This window comes from Gorilla gorilla, chromosome 4, assembly GCF_029281585.2.
Source record: "Gorilla gorilla gorilla isolate KB3781 chromosome 4, NHGRI_mGorGor1-v2.1_pri, whole genome shotgun sequence".
Classification (NCBI taxonomy): domain Eukaryota; kingdom Metazoa; phylum Chordata; class Mammalia; order Primates; family Hominidae; genus Gorilla; species Gorilla gorilla.
The window spans coordinates 31,845,738-31,862,069 of record NC_073228.2 but is presented as its reverse complement, the minus strand read 5'-3'; the positions used below and the strand labels follow the sequence as shown (position 1 = coordinate 31,862,069).

At 55.4% G+C, this 16,332-nt stretch overlaps 1 protein-coding gene across 4 annotated transcripts; it reads left to right on the top strand.

The window, feature by feature from the left end:
• Positions 1-6,061: 6,061 nt before the first annotated feature.
• On the top strand, positions 6,062-15,855 carry CA4 (carbonic anhydrase 4). 4 transcript variants are annotated; one of them, XM_055386691.2, is made up of 8 exons: positions 6,062-6,248; positions 11,487-11,540; positions 12,720-13,041; positions 13,587-13,732; positions 13,850-13,948; positions 14,149-14,287; positions 14,443-14,606; positions 15,390-15,855. In XM_055386691.2, the coding sequence occupies exons 2-8, from the start codon at positions 11,505-11,507 to the stop codon at positions 15,582-15,584; spliced, it is 1,101 nt and encodes a 366-aa protein (XP_055242666.2). In that variant the 5' UTR covers positions 6,062-6,248; positions 11,487-11,504; the 3' UTR covers positions 15,585-15,855. The 4 variants fall into 4 exon arrangements, with proteins under 4 accessions (XP_055242666.2, XP_018884159.1, XP_004041283.1 ...); XM_019028614.4 differs by having other exon boundaries at positions 12,720-12,875; positions 15,390-15,840; XM_004041235.4 differs by having other exon boundaries at positions 6,065-6,248; positions 12,720-12,875; positions 14,221-14,287; positions 15,390-15,780.
• The last annotated feature ends 477 nt before the right edge of the window (positions 15,856-16,332 follow it).

Sequence of the window (16,332 nt, the reverse complement as noted above, 5' to 3'; positions counted from 1 at the left end):
TCCTTTTTTTCTTTTTTTTCTTTTTTTCTTTTCTTTTTGAGACAGAGTCTTGCCCTGTCACCCAGGCCGGAGTGCAGTGGCATGATCTTGGCTCACTGCAACCTCTGCCTCCCGGGTTCAAGCGATTCTCCTGACTCAGCCTCCTGAGTAACTGGGATTACAAGCATGCGCTGCCACCACACCTGGCTAAGTTTTGTATTTTTAATAGAGATGGGATTTCACCATGTTGGTCAGGCTGGTCTCAAACTCCTGACCTCAGATGATCCACCTGCCTCCACCTCCCAAAGTGCTGGGATTACAGGTGTGAGCCCCCACCCCTGCTAGTCCTTTCCTTCTTCCTCTTTCTTTCTTTCTTTCTTTCTTTCTTTCTTTCTTTCTTTCTCTCCTTCTTTCTTTCTCTTTCTTTCTTTCCTCTCTCTCTTTTTTCTTTCTTTCCTCTCTCTCTCTCTCTGTCTGTCTCTTTCTTTCTTTCTTTCCTCTCTCTCTCTTTTTTCTTTCTTTCCTCTCTCTCTCTCTCTGTCTCTCTCTTTCTTTCTTTCTTTCTTTCTTTTTACAGACAGGGTCTCACACTGTTGCACTGTTGCCCAGGCTGGAGTACAGTGGCATGCTCATAGCCCACTGCAGCCTCCATCTCGATCTCCCAGACTCCAGGGATTCTCCTACCTCAGCCTCCTGAGTAGCTGGGACTATAGACGTGCACCACCATACTCCCCTAATTTTTTATTTTTTGTAGAGACAGGGTCTCTCTATGCTGCCCAGGCTGTTTTCAAACACCTGGGCTCAAGCGACCTTCCTGCCTCAGCCTCTCGAAGGGCTGGGATTACAGGTGTGAGCCACTGTGCCTGGCCAAGTCTCTTTTTTCTTTCCTTTCCTTTTTCTTCTTTCTCTCGCTCTCTCTCTTTTTTTTTTTGAGGCAGAGTCTCACTCTATCACCCAGGCCCCAGGCTGGAGTGCAGTGGTGTGATCTTGGCTCACTGCAGCCTCCACCTCCTGAGCTCAAGTGATTCTCCAGCCTCAGCCCCCCAGGTGGCTGGGACTACAGGCATGTGCCACCATGCCCAGCTCATTTTTGTATTTTTTGTAGAGACCGATTTCACCATCTTGCCCAGGCTGGATTCGAACTTCTGGGCTCAAGCAACCTGCCAGGCTTGGCCCCTCAAATTGCTGGGATTACAGGTGCGAGCCACCGCCAAGCCACCCGCGAGCCTGTTTTCTTAATGTTGTCACCATGTTAATTAAGGAAGGACCATTCCTTTCCCCACCAAAGTTGCTCGTGTGGCTCTTCTTCTCCCCAACCCAATTCCCCCTCATCACCCTCTTTAGGGGATCCCTCCACCACCAAACCAGAATGTAAATGAACACACTTGCAAAATCCGACCTCGCTCTGATCCCAGCCTCCTGCTGGTGTGAGCCTGGGCTGTTGTGGCCAAGATGCTGAGAGGGGAGGGGACGACCACGGGGGAGTATTCCTGAGTTTTCTGCAGGAGAGGAACAGAACATATGTCACCTCTATCACTGGGTTTTTCCACACATATTACTGCTATTGTTATTTCAAAATGTTCGGGGCCAGAAGTTTCTGCCAACTCCTGTACCAAAAAGGCTCCTGTCCTTCCCTAGTGACAGTCTCCAGCTCTCTCTGCCGGCCCCCTCCCTCCCCTCCCCCAGATTCTCTGCACAGTCCAGAGAAATAGGGCAGGCACAGAGGGTGGGAAGAGGGCACGCAGCCTCCACAGGTGCTGGCAGGGAAGGAGTTTTTTCGTCTTTGCTGGAATACAGCAGAGATCCAGGCTGGGGAGAGGTGGAGCCCAGGCTATTGACTAACCCTTCTTTTGTGTGGATTTAATCTCACTCTCCGGGAACACAAAAGCTGGAATCTCTGCAAACCTTTCCCTGAATAATCTGCGAGTCAGCGGAGAATCTGCGGGTGAGGAAAGCGAGGGCAGATGGAGGCTGGGACTCCCAGTGGGAGGGAAGTATGTGGTGTTGGGAGGAGGTGAGATGGCACAGAAAGAGCACTGGGAAGTGGGGCAGGAGACCAAAGTTCTAATCCCACCTCTACTCCTCTCTCCTTGCTGTGAATTTGGGCAAACCACTGCCCTCTCTGAGCAGCAGCTTCCTCTTCTGTAACTCATAGAAGTAACAGAGGATCCCTACCTGCTTCTGGGGTCGAGTGACCCTCTCTGAGAACGTTTCCCGGTCTATAAAATTAAGATCTTGATATCTATCCCCCACCAAAGGAAAGATCAGTCCAACCTTCCAATCCTAACAGACAAGCCCTGTCTGGTCCCAAACCCCTCTCCAGCCTCACCTCCATGCCTTTTCTCATTCTGTTTCCTTCACCTGCATCTCCCTTCCCTTTTTAAGTTAAAGTCTACTTTTCTTTGAAGACTCAGTGCGGGTCTGATCTCTTGAGGGAGGCTTCCCCAGTCTCTTTCCCACAGGCTGGGTTAGGGGCTGCTCCTCTGGGCTCGTGTGCTGTTCTGGGCATAAGGCCACTGTGGCCTTAACAACTAAGAATTACAGCTGAGGTTTACTGAGCACTCAGTAAGTGTCCAGACAGGCCCTTCACCCAGCATTACCTTGTGGAATTCTAACCACGCTCTTGTGAAGGTATTGCTGGTTTTCTTTTTTTCTTTTTTTTTTTTTCTTTTTGAGACAGAGTCTTGCTCTATTGCCCAGGCTGGAGTGCAGTGACACAATCTCAGCTCACTACAACCTCTGCCTCCTGGGTTCAAGTGATTCTCCTGCCTCCACTTCCCATATAGCTGGGATTACAGGCACCCGCCACCACACCTGGCTAATTTTTGTGTTTTTAGTAGAGACGGGGGTTTCTCCATCTTGGCCAGGCTGGTCTTGAACTCCTGACCTCAAGTGATCTGCCCACCTCGGCCTCCCAAAGTGTTGAGATTACAGGCATGAGCCACTGTGCCCAGCAGCTGCTGTTTTTATTTCTGCTGTGTTTTTTGTTATTTTGGTTTTTTTTTTAAATCATGGTCGAAGGCTGGTGATTTTCCTGATCAGGACACTGAGCCTGACGGGGGTGAAAGCTGAGTGTCGGGTCTGGGATGTAGACCCTGGGCAGTGTGGCTCCTACTCCTATTCTGACCCTCTGCCTGATATTCTCTCTGCCCTCCTGCGACGCTGAGCATAAGGTATGATAGGTTTCTGTTTAGGGCAATGTATTTGACCTTCCCCTGAGCTGTGAACCCAGGGGTGCAGGGTCTCAGCTCCCTTTGTGCCTCCACTCCATGGCTCTCACAGTTCCAGCGGGAGCTGCATCTGAACCTCATGTTCCCAGGTTTACAGTCAGGGCTCTCCTCCTTGCCCTTGGGAGCCCAGGAAGAGCCTGGATGTGCCAGGGCCCCTCCCCAGTGCTAACTCAATGTTCCATCCCACCCAATGCTGCCTCCACATCTGCCTAGGGTCAGATTTAATCCAGCTAAGGGGACTCTGCTTAGAGGTCATGGCCACATGTGCCAATGTGCCAAGCCGTGGGCCCAGCCTCCTCAGACTTTAGCTCACTGAGGCCTCAGGACAATCTTTGAGAGAGATTGGGGGATGATTTCCATTTTATAGATGAGGAAAACTGAGGCTCAGCTGCCATCACAGAGCAAGTGGATGGAGCCAGAAGTGACTCCAGGGTTATGTGTCTCAAAGCCCCTTAGCTTTCCCATGGCCTCCCTTCTGTTCCTGACAGGGCCATGCGTGCAAACATCCCCAGAGGACAAGAGTGTGATTAATCTTTGCATCCGCCATGGGCCAGTGGCTACACCCAGGCACTGAGAGGCCGGTTGTGAGAGTCTGGGCTGGGCAGGCCCTGGTTCACAGCAGACTCCAAATAACTGTTTATTGGTGGAGGTCAGCCGGGCAGGGATTACCATCTCCAGTTTATAGATGAGGAAGTTGCAATCAGCTGGGTGCAGGAAAGTTGCCCAAGGTCATCCGTGAGTCAGAAGAAGAGGAAAGACTTGAACTCAGAACACTGGGGGCCTCCGCAGAGTAAGAGGAAGGAGGCTGGGGCAGCTGGGCTGGGCTCTCCCACTCAGGTGGCCTGGGCTGGCAGCTTTATGGGCCCTGTGAGTCGCTGGGACATGTCAGCACTCATTCCAGCTCTAACAACCCTAAATCAGGCCTTGCCCCCTACAGGTAAGCAGGGCCCCAGGTAGTCTAAATAGTGACAGGTGACTGGTTTATGGCAGGCCAGGACTGGGGTCAGGGCTGGAGATAAGGCTGAGAATGTTAAGACCAGGAACAGGAAGAGAGGGCCACTCACCCTGTGTAACCTTGAAGTTAGAGATGGCAGATGGAGCAGGAACCAGTCCACCACCCCATCGCCAATGTGCAGGCTCTGTGGTGCCCATAATTAAGATGCACCCATAAGAGAGTGCATAGCTTTACCCCTCCCGCATTCTTCAGAGGGGATGCCCTACCAGGGACTCGTTCTCCTCACCCATCTTTATGGTCCCAAAATGCACCCAGGGCCCCCCTCTCTCCTGGGGGGCCTGAATGCAATGAACTTTAAAGTGGATCATTGATCAACAGTCCCTTAACCCCACCAAAGGTTCCCAAGCCTCTCCCCTGCTCATCAGGGGGCTGGCCAGAGGTCACAGGGACTCCCTGGGGGTGGTTTTTATTTCCAGGAACAGGCTTCCTCAGTCCTGAAAGGGACATTTTTATAGCCCTGTGAACACAAATGCACTCCCCAGAATAGGCTCTGGGTGTGGAATCCCTCCTGTGGCTGTCATGGTCGCAGGGTGGTGATTACATTATACAGTGGTGTTGACAATAGAGCCCTAAGCCTGGCATGGACACCCCCTCCCCTCCCTCCTGCCTCTCTGTAGGATCAAAGCTGCTCTGTGAGGCTGTGTGATCCTGGGCCAGGAGCGGGGAGTCAGCCTCAACCCTAAGCAAGGAGGAAGCATCTTTGCCTGAATCCTTCTGGGGGAGGCAATCCCCCTTCAGAGGTCCCTAGCCCAGGTTCGAAGGTCGGTAGGGACTGAGAGGTTGGCAGCGGATGGGGAGTGGCTAAAGCAGAAAAAGGGGGCTTCCTGTTGATGGGTTGATGGAGGAGGTCCAGGTCCACTGCCTGGTTCCCTGTCCCTCTCCCGCACCCCAGCCTGAGCTTCCCAAACTCCCACAGAAGCCCCCACCCCATGTGGGACACAGAGGACCTGCAGTAGCAGGAGGGCACAGCTAAGAGAGGAGACAAGAGGCAGCTTGGGGGCATGGGGGGGACCCCATTTCCCCAAATGCTGGAGCCGCCCTTAAGGGAACTTCCCCTGGACTCCTCTGGAGATCTTGCCAGATGGGAGAACCAGGGGTCCATTCAGACCCCGGTCTCTTCTCTTCCCATCTCATCTCTCCACCTGGGGGGCTCAAAGAACCTAGCTCCTCCCCTTTGACCCCATCAGCTTCTCCCTCACCGAATCCTCTTACAATCCATTTCTTAATTCTGCCCCATCAACCCTCCCTGGTCATCACATGAACACCAGCAAGGGCAGTAGTTTAGGGACAGCTTTGCTCTGTATTCGAAGAAAGGTCTTTGGTCTGCTTAGAAATTAAGTTTGGAGCAGCCTGGGAGGAAATAGAAGAGATGAGACCCAGAGAATCAATGACCACTGCCTAAGAGAGATAAGAGAGCCTTTCTGCAGCCACTGATTCAACAAACGGCATCACACGCCCCGCAGACTCTCATCTCTTCGAGGCCATTTCCACCCCCACCCCCACCCCAAGGCCATTCCAAGGTCCCATTCAAGACCACTGCGCAGGGGTGGCGCCAGAATGATCAAAGTCATCATCGGGGCACTCATCTTTCTGTGGGTCAAGCACTTTGTGGTGTCGTGTCCCTGTTCCCAAACCAGGGACCAGGAGTAGGATGGGGGAGGGGCAGGGCGCCGCTTCTGAGTGGAGAGGACGCGGAGTGGGTGAGGGGGCCTCGCGCACAGGGCAAGAGGTGGCCAGGCAGGGCGGGGGACCGGGGAGAGCGGAGGATTTCAGATGAGGGACAGGGGAAGGTGGAGAGGGGAGGGCAGTCCCCGCCAGGGGGAGGAGCCGCCTCCCGCGTCCAGCTGTCGGGGCTCCCTCCCGTCGCGGCTCCGCTATAAAACCCAGGCCGGCAGGATCGCTGCACCCGCGGCGGCCTCCTCGGTGCGCGACCCCTGGCCCAGAGGACTCTTTGCTGTCGCGCAAGATGCGGATGCTGCTGGCGCTCCTGGCCCTCTCCGCGGCGCGGCCATCGGCCAGTGCAGGTGAGCTCCCGGGCTCCGGCCCCAGGTGCCCCTCGGCGGTCCCCTCCGTGCCCCCAGCTCCCGCCCCTGCAGAAGATCCCCCAGGGGGCGACCGGTGAGCGTCGGTGGCGCTGGGGTCCCGGGTTGCGTGTGCGCCGGGGGCCGCGAGGGTGCGGGAGGACTGGGCAGCGCGCGAGCTTGTGTGTGCACACGCGTGTCCGCACCGGCTGGGGGAGCGTGTGCACGGGTGTGCGCGGTGAGGGTGTGTGCGCGTGGCCCGGCGAGACGAGTTGGGAGTCCCTGATAAGGATGCGTCTCAGGCCGGGCGCGGGTGCTCCAGCCTGTAATGCCAGCACTTTGGGAGGCAGAGGCGGGTGGATCACTTGAGCCCAGGAGTTCGAGACCAGCATGGCCAACATGGTGAAATCCCATCTCCACCAAAAACACAAACATTAGCCGGACGTGGTGGCACACGCCTGTAATCCCAGCTACTCGGGAGGCTGAGGCCGGAGAATCGCTTGAACCCAGGAGGTGGAGGTTGCAGTGAGATCACGCCACTGCACTCCAGCCTGGTGCTCCGTTTAAAAAAAAAAAAAAAAAAAAAAGGATGCTTCTCGGACCCGCCTCAACGCACGCCTTCTTTTCTCACCCAACCTCCTCCGTCTGCCCGTGGGTTTCCGTCCGTCCCGCTGGGACTCAGCGCTGGGTGACTGCCCCGCGGCCAGAGCAAGGGCGGTGTGGCAGGGTCCTGGAAGCCGCGCTTCCCACACGGGTTCCTTGCCCCTGAGGGTCGCAAGCTCCCCTGGCCTCCCTAACCCCCAGCGCTGAATTGGGAGCCTGGCGGGGGCGGGGGGTGGGGGACCCGGAGCCCCAAGGCCTCTGCGGAGCCGGTCTTTCCGGACAGGGTGATTTTCGTTTAAAGATTAATGGTGAAGCCGAGCTCTTAATTATTCCTCTAGGTGGGAGGTGGCAGGAAAGGCATGTTAATATTTGATAAGGAGCTAAAGGCGCTTCAAGCGGCTGGGCACAGGGATCCGATCCTGGAGGCACCTTCTTTGCAACCCCAGACCCCATCACCGGAAGACCCCATCTGCCAGTTCTCAGCCCAACCACCCCTCGGATGGTTCTTGGGGTCCACGCAGGCTGAAACCTCCTCTCCCAAGTTAGGTGCTCCATCCTCAAAGCGGCGGAGTGAGGGGTGAAGGTGTCCTCTGCACAGAGAGGAGCCAGCGTGTGCCCTTTGCAGCAGGGACTGGCTGAGCTGTCGTAGAGGGTCGAGGGGCACCTTGCAGCCTCTCCACCGGGCCCCTGGGAGAAGAAAGAGAAAAAGCAGAATGTGGAAACTTTTATTTGTAGGGTTGGACATTGGAAACCTACTAAGCAGCTAGAAAGTAGAAAGAGAAATGCTTTGCAGTTCTGGTGCTTTGTAGCTGTGTGGTCTTGGGTAAGTCACTTCCTGTCCCATTTGCAAAACAGGTGTAGTCATTCTGACTTCAGGGGTTTTAAGCGTTTGAATAAGATAATGGGTTTAAGTGATTAGTGCGGTGCCTGTGTGGCACGTGGCTGGTGCGTCATATACCAAGTTTATGGGGCTCTCCCCCAAGCCTGGGGCCAGTGTCAGGAATGTGTCTCAGCTCACCCCTCACACAAGCTGCTGCGATCCCCTTTAGTGCCAAGGCTTTCTGACTGGGACCTGCCTTCCATTCATCTTATCGAGGACTCAAGCTGAGAAGGGACCAGGTTGCATATGGAGACCCCCAGAGCATCTCTGTCCATTGAGACAAGAGGACGGGTGAGGATATTTGGTCCCCTTCAGAGCCCCAGACCCCTGGCCGGGAGCGGCTGAGACTTTGCCCAGGACACACTTGGGTTGTGCTGAGCTGTTTTTCAGGATTATCCCCTGTCCCTCAGAGGGGGAGGTGGGGTGAGCAAGGTCCATTAGAGAGGCTTCTTCAGCCATCTTGAAATAAGGGGGAGGGGTGGCAGGTCAGTCAGTGTTGGGGGCAGTAGCTGGGTGACAGGCGACTGACTTTCGGTCTCTAACCTCTGGTCAGGGTGGATGGACTAGGCAGGATGTGGCGCTGGACACCGAGACCTCTGGGTAGGTAGCCCCTCTCCTTCCCAAGCCCTCTTGGGAGTGGCCTGAGTCAGTGGGCTGGTACTTACCTGCAAGGGTGGCCCTCTCATTCAACGAAGACAGGAACCTGAGTGGTGGGTGCTCCTGCCACCAGCACCCCACCCTCATCCACCGACATGGACCTGACCCCTGGCCTTGACCTCACCACCATTATGTTTTCCTGGCTGCTGCTTCCTGAAGAAGGTAGTTACAAGTGCGTTCAGCCAAGCAGGTCAAAAGTCTCCATGATTAAGACAGTGGATCACAGGTCACCACTACAAACCTAGGAGCTGCAGCCAGAGCCAGGGAAGACCAAATTCCTAAGAAAAGCTAAGCCTGGACCAGATGGGCCCCAGGGAGGCTGTGAGGCGAGTTACAGGGGGCTCCACCCTTTGCAGCTGGCTCTTGGGGATGCTGGCTGAAGGGAGGCTTCTCCTGGAATGGCTGTCCCCCGGGACCTCCAGTCAGAGAAGAGGCCAGCCCAATCTTCAAAACCCCTTCCTCCTTCAAGACCTCTGCGGGTGGGGACATGGGATGATTATGGCAAGGAACTGTCATGGTGCAAATGCCCTCTGATTTATTATCTCCTCAGTCACCAGCAGTGGGAATTTGGTGGCTGCACCTGTCAGAGGCGTTTGAACCAGAGTGACTCCATTTTGGGTGAGAGCTAGGAAAATGAGGCCGGGATTTGCTGGGCTGCATTATCAGAAAGTCAGGCATTTCTAGCCTCTAGATGTTTGCAGTTAAGGGAACAAATTAATAATATTTACTACACAGACCCAGACTTGGGAAGGTCCAGATACTCCGATATCTGGAGAGCAAAGGCATTCCTAATTTTGCTTTAAAAATAATAATGTTGGCTGGGCACGGTGGCTCACACCTGTAATCCCAGCACTTTGGGAGGCCGAGGCGGGTGGATCATTTGAGGTCAGGAGTTCGAGACCAGCCTGGTCAACATGGTGAAACCCTGTCTCTACTAAAAATACAAAGATTAGCTGGGCATGGCGGTACATGCCTGTAATCCCAGCTACTCAGGAGGCTGAGGCAGGAGAATTGCTTGAAACTGGAAAGTGGAGGTTGCAGTGAGCCAAGAGCCCGCCACTGCCCTCCAGCCTGGGCAACAGAGCGAGACTCTATCTCAATAATAATAATAATAATAATAATAATAATAATAATAATAATATCAATTCTTGGATAATGTAGTAATTAAGAAAATTAATCCTTTATCACAAACCCTTGTAGCAGAGCACATGTCCCCATATATACAACGCATTGAATGCATTCCTTCCTTCTCTGACTTTTGGGAATGTCCTACTCTGTCTATGGAGTAGCTGTCCTTTCACCGCTGTACTTTCTTAATAAACTTGCTTTTCCTTTGCACTGCAGACTCACCCTGAATTCTCTCTTGTGCAAGATCCAAGAACCCTCTCTTGGGGTCTGGATCGGGACCCCTTTCCTGTAACATGCCTTCTGTCAGAGGAAGATTATGGGACTCAGAATGTCAGATAACTCCCCTGTGAAGACTGAGCAAAGGCAGAGGGGGAGCTGGAGGCTTCGGAGCTTTGCCCCACTGCTGGGGTGGCGAGTGGCCACTGCCCTCTGCAGAATCCACCCACATGGGGGTGGTTCAGGTGCAGCAACTCCCAGGGACAGCAGAGCCCTGCCCGGGGCTGGGGATGGGCCATCAGGGGGAGGACACTGCAGCTCTGAAAAAGGTGATGCCAGCAGGGAAGGAGAGGCAGTGATCAGGGCAGGGAAACTCCAAAACCCAAAGCGGCTCTTTGTGGCCAGTTAGTTTTCCTGGGGATGCTCCCTCATGGCTCCTTCCCCATCCTGTCCCCACTCCGGGGACTCTACCCTGGCTTAGACTACAAGAAGATGGGACTGTGGGGGCAGCCCAGGCAAGAAGGGAGAGGGTGGATGAGCTCAGAGGCCTCAGCTTTGGCTGAGTGGGAACCGTGCTTTTCTTAGGAATTTCCTCATCTTGATTTCTTTCCAAGTCACTTCATTTCTCTCCTCTCTCGGCCTCTCCTTGGCTTTGGCCATCTGCTCCCAAAAGGAGGCCATGGGGTGGGTGGGAGGGGTGGGGGGGAGGGAAGGAGTTGTCGATGGGATTTTACTAAGTGCCAAGCCGCCTGAAACCTCATTTAATCCTCCCCAAGGCCCTATGAGGTGGGTATGTTTGTCTCATGTTACAGATGATACAACTGAGGCTCAGAGAGCTTAAGGGACTTGCCCCCAAACCCATCTAAGCCCCCTGAGCGGCTCAGCCAGAATTCCAAGCTCTGGATGAGATGTTGTGTTCGCCCTGCTGGTGCAGTCTTTAAAAAAAATTAATAGACTTTATTTTTAGAGCAATTTTAGGCTCACATAAAAATTCAGCAGGAAGTACGGAGGGTTCCCATAGGCCCTTCTGCCCTGCATGCACTTTCCCCTCTTATTAACATCTTGCATCCATGTGGGACATTTGAGGTGCAGCCTTTTTTTCAGAGATGCTGGGTTCTATTGCCCTGAGGCAGAGCCCTCAGCCTGTCCCCAAAGATCAGGACTGTGCGGTTGAGGGGCAGGGGAGAAAGCCTGGCTGCTTTCCTCCTAGCGGGAGCTGTGAGATGCTAGCCAAGAAGGGATCTTAGTAACACAGGGTGAGACATTCTGGGGAGGGGCCGCCTAATCTCCTCCCTCATCTTGGATCTGGGAAGGCTGCCCGGCTGAACCTGACTCTATTGTCCCAGGAGCGGAGGCTGAGCCACGTCCTCCTCTTCCCCTCTCACCAGTCTCTTTTCCAGGTTTGGGGTGGGGGAGGTAAGCGCGGAGGAGGCTGCTGGTGACCAAAGGATGGAGTATCCAGGCCAGCCCCATGTTAGAGATGAGTGGCCTCAGAGGGCTTCCCTGGAGGGCCAGTGGCTGCTTGGCCTGGCCCTGCCTGGGGAACAGAGCCCTATGCCAGCTGACCTGTTGATCAGCCCCTGCTTGGTTTTCAATTGAGTCTCTTTTCCTGGGCCCTCAATCCTGCTGCCAAGAACACTCCATCCCAGCCCAAGAGGGGCTCCAACCCCAGGGGTAGGCCCAGCCTCTGATCCTCCTGTGTGTGTGAGCAACAAGACACACGCACGCACACTTCACACCCTTCCTCTCTGCTCCAGAGTCACACTGGTGCTACGATGTTCAAGCCGAGTCCTCCAACTACCCCTGCTTGGGTGAGTACAGCCAGTCCAGGGGACTGCTCTTTGTGCATGGTGGGCACCACGCAGGCCGAAATGGAGACCCCAGAAGAGTGGGAAGGGGAGGGGTGATGGTGGCTTCCCAGGCAGATATCAGTTCCCAGCATACACACACACACACACACACACACACACACACACTCTCTCTCTCTCTCTCACACACACACACAGATATACAAACACACACACTCACACAGAAACACACACACAACACACACACAAGCACACACTCACTCTGACACTCACACACGCACACACACACTCACACAAACCCACACTCTCACACTCACACACACAAACACACACTCACACTCTCCTGTCCTGGTGCTCAGGGACCAGGGAGCATAGAGTGACCTGAGTCTTCACTGGCACCTGCTGTCATCGAGAGGGCATGTTCCCTGTGGAATAAATTGGCAGCAGCATTAAAGGAAGAAAGGCGTTTTGCTGTTTCCCATAATAAAACGGGGAGTTGTTTCTATCCCAGTGACACCCCTTGCAGGGTGCCTGAGTGATGGTCCTTTACGCTTTTATTTGAATGCTGACCAATTCGAATACAAACCCTGCAGTCTGCTGTGTTTTGGTGACTGAGCAGTGCTGCCTGCTCCTGACCCTGGCCCACCTGGTGTTGGGGTCACCAGGGTTCGGGAAACCAGCTCCTCCAGGGTTACTCCTCTCCCTCCCATTCCTCAGATGATGCTCAGCAGTCCCCCCGGGGGTCCCACTCCACAGTTTCCAAAGCCCTCTCCATCCGCCTCCTTTAAACTCTCTGACATCCCAGGGAAGCGGATTATCTCTGCAGTTCCCATTTTACATTTGGGAAACCCAGGGCTTGGAGAGGCCATGTGCACCACCTCATGAAGTTGTCCCTACCCCGGAGCTCACAGTCAACAGTTGGCAACCCTGTTCCCACCCTGTTCCACACTGGGGCTAGACTCCCCAGCCTTGCATGTATGTTTCTGTGGAGGAGGAGGAGGAGGGCCCAGGGAGGGCGAGAGTGGAGTTCTGAGCTGAGCATCCCTGCAGCACAGCCTTCAGGCCACCCCAAAGCGTTTCTGTGTGGGAACTGAGTGGGTGGGCCTGACTTCAGTGGGGTGGTGGGGGCTACACCTTGGTGTCAGGCACCCGACTCTCAGCCCACCTTCTCTCCCTGCTCAGTGCCAGTCAAGTGGGGTGGAAACTGCCAGAAGGCCCGCCAGTCCCCCATCAACATCGTCACCACCAAGGCAAAGGTGGACAAAAAACTGGGACGCTTCTTCTTCTCTGGCTACGATAAGAAGCAAACATGGACTGTCCAAAATAACGGGCACTCAGGTGGGCTGGATGGAGGCCCCAGGCAGGCCTGGGCACCCGAGTTCCCCAAGGACTGAGACGATGGGGCTCCTCCCAGGAGGGTGTGCCAGACCCAGGCCCATCTGTGCTGTGAGGTGGCTGAAAATCCTAAGGGGGAGGACAGCTTCCAGGAGGAGAGAGCACTCTAGTATGTTTTCGTTACTTTTGTCAGACCAGTCTGGGATTGGGGGGCAGGAAACGTTCCAGGAAGAAGGACATGTGCAAAGGCGCGGAGGCATGGAACAGCTAGGCGTGTTCAGAGGACTGCCAGGAGCTCTGTGTGGAGGAAGGACAGACAGTGAAGCCAGGCGGAGCCCAAGCAAGGCCCAGGGGCAGCTGGGCTGGGGCCCAGGGGCAGATCACCCAGGCCTGAGGAGTTTGGACATTACCCCGAGGACACCAGGGCACCACGGAGGAGGTGGACGCAGAGAAGGCACCAGGACAGAGCTGCAGTTTGGGGCAGTGGAGGGTGCAAAAGAGGGGGAGGCAGGCAGGGAGACCAAGGAGGAGGCCAGGGAAAGGTCCGGGGCTGTCCCACCCTGCCCCACCCTGCGCCCCCCCTGCAGGCCAGAACCAGAGCCCATGAAGGGTGGGAGGCAGGAGACAATGTCCCATCTGGGTGAAGCTGGGATGAGGAGCTGGAGGAGGCTGAGGGAGGCTGGTTCGAGGACTCTGCCCCTTCTGTGCCCCCAGTGATGATGTTGCTGGAGAACAAGGCCAGCATTTCTGGAGGAGGACTGCCTGCCCCATACCAGGCCAAACAGTTGCACCTGCACTGGTCCAACTGGCCATATAACGGCTCGGAGCACAGCCTTGATGGGGAGCGCTTTGCCATGGAGGTGAGGGCCCCTTCCCGACTGGGACCTTGTCTGGGCTCTGGGCGCGCACCTGCCTTGGGCAAGGAGGGTAGTCCAGGCCCTTCATAGGTCCCCTTTTCACCCCTCCACCCCGACCAGATGCACATAGTACATGAGAAAGAGAAGGGGACATCGAGGAATGTGAAAGAGGCCCAGGACCCTGAAGACGAAATTGCGGTGCTGGCCTTTCTGGTGGAGGTGGGACTCCCATCCCCCACTTCCCGGGGAACCCGGGGCTGAGAGCTTCTTCTTAGGATTCAGAGACCTGGGACTCCAGCGAGGCAGGAGGGGGCGGGGAGACTCCAACTTCCGCCTCTGTTTCTGGGGTTGCATGTCCCCGGGCCAGGTGGGGAGCCCAGAGCCTCAATCCCAGAAGCTGCCTGGCCTTCCGTCCCCAGATCGGGAGAATGAACTGGCCACCACCACTGGCTCCCTGCAGACTTTCTCAAGACCCTTCCCTCCCTTTCCAGGCTGGAACCCAGGTGAACGAGGGCTTCCAGCCACTGGTGGAGGCACTGTCTAATATCCCCAAACCTGGTGAGTCAGGATGGGGGAGAAGGGCTTGAGGTGAGGAGGGGGATTCCTCCCACAGAGGAAGGGGTGGGTGTGCGGGGAGCTGGGCTCTCAGAGTGCAGGGGAAGAGGGGCTCCTTCTCCCACCCTCACTGACAGTGTCCTCTGCCCCTATCTCAGAGATGAGCACTACGATGGCAGAGAGCAGCCTGTTGGACCTGCTCCCCAAGGAGGAGAAACTGAGGCACTACTTCCGCTACCTGGGCTCACTCACCACACCGACCTGCGATGAGAAGGTCGTCTGGACTGTGTTCCAGGAGCCCATTCAGCTTCACAGAGAACAGGTGCACAGGGCCTGGGGCAGGGCATGGGCTCCCACTGCCTGGCTCCCCAGAAATTATCCCTCTGTCTGCCCTCAGAGGTCCCTCAGGATACGGGTGGGGAGCCCAGGTAACTGAAGTCCATTGTTAATCATGGACATTCACTGAAGACAGGCAAGAAAAGCCTGAGCTGTTCCATCACCAGACTGGGGGCTAGACAGGGGGCAGGGGAAGGTGGAGTCATTCAGAAAATGGTGCTGGGGTTTCTATAATGAACGAGGCTCTGGGGAGACAGCAGTGAGCCCAAAGGACCCAAATCCCTACCCTTGCACTGCTTTCATTCCAAAACAGTGGTTCTCAAAGTGCGGCCCCTGGACCAGTGGAGTCAACATCATCACTGGGGGAATTTGTTAGAAATGCTAATCCTCAGAGCTACTGAATCAGGAACTCTGGGGGTGGAGCCCAGGCATCTGGGGCCCAACAAGCCCGCCCCCTAGCTGATGCTAACGCATGCTCAAGTTTGAGAGCCACTGTCCTGTAGTAAGAGTGACAAGAGAAGCAGGCATTGCGGGCCCCCTGGGGTGTGAGTGAAAGGAAGCCAATGGGCACTTAGCCTTCACCCATGCCACGCACCTCATTTACATTCCCTATTCTTATCATCTTCACGACCACCTTGACAGCCAGGGGTTCAGAGCCCCTCTTTCCTAATGAGGGTTCCCAGGACAGGACGAGGTGCCTGCCTGAGGTCACACGGCAGGGAGTGCAGCTCCCCCTGCCCCGACCTGCTGAGCCCCATCACTTCCGCAGATCCTGGCATTCTCTCAGAAGCTGTACTACGACAAGGAACAGACACTGAGCATGAAGGACAATGTCAGGCCCCTGCAGCAGCTGGGGCAGCGCACGGTGGTAAAGTCCGGGGCCCCAGGTCGGCCGCTGCCCTGGGCCCTGCCTGCCCTGCTGGGCCCCATGCTGGCCTGCCTGCTGGCCGGCTTCCTGCGATGACGGCTCACTTCTGCACGCAGCCTCTCTGTTGCCTCAGCTCTCCAAGTTCCAGGCTTCCGGTCCTTAGCCTTCCCAGGTGGGACTTTAGGCATGATTAAAATATGGACATATTTTTGGAGAAACCTTTCTCAAGTGTGTTTTTAGCCTTCCACAACTACCCCACCCTGTCCCCCTCCACCCACCCCTGTTCCCCCTGTTCCAGGGTGGGGGCTTTAAGGCCAGGAGATTTCTCCCAAGCAGGTACCACCAGGTGTCCCCACTCCCGTTCTTTGTGAATTCCGTGTCTATACCCCACTCCCTTCTACCGGGACCTGGACCTTGGAGAGATGCTGAAGGCATCTTGGAGCTTCATCACAGCGGAAGCTAGAGGAGTTCCAATCTGATCTCTTCATCATATAGAAGGGGAAACTGAGGCTGAGAAAGACGAGGTTGGGGCCGGGCATAGTGATTCACGCCTGTAATCCCAGCATGTTGCGAGGCAGAGGCACGTGAATCACTTGAGCCCTGGAGTTCAAGACCAGCCTAGGCAACATGATGAAGCCCTGTCTCTATAAAAAATACAAAAATTAACCAGGTGTGGTGGTGCACACCTGTAGTCCCAGCTACTCAGGAGGTTGAGGCAGGAGGATTGCTTGAACCCAGGAGGCGAAGGTTGCAGTGAGCTGAGATTGCGCCACTGCATTCCAGCCTGGGCAACAGAGCGAAAGAGAAGAGGCTGCTTGGCTGGCTGGAGGCCATATACTGAGGC

Coding starts and splice junctions, on each gene's coding strand:
- CA4 (XM_055386691.2), top strand. CDS start 11,505: ATGTTCAAGCCGAGTCCTCCAACTACCCCTGCTTGG. Junction 13,042..13,586: donor CAGGAGGAGAGAGCACTCTA/GTATGTTTTCGT, acceptor CTGTGCCCCCAG/TGATGATGTTGCTGGAGAAC. Junction 14,607..15,389: donor TTCAGCTTCACAGAGAACAG/GTGCACAGGGCC, acceptor TCACTTCCGCAG/ATCCTGGCATTCTCTCAGAA.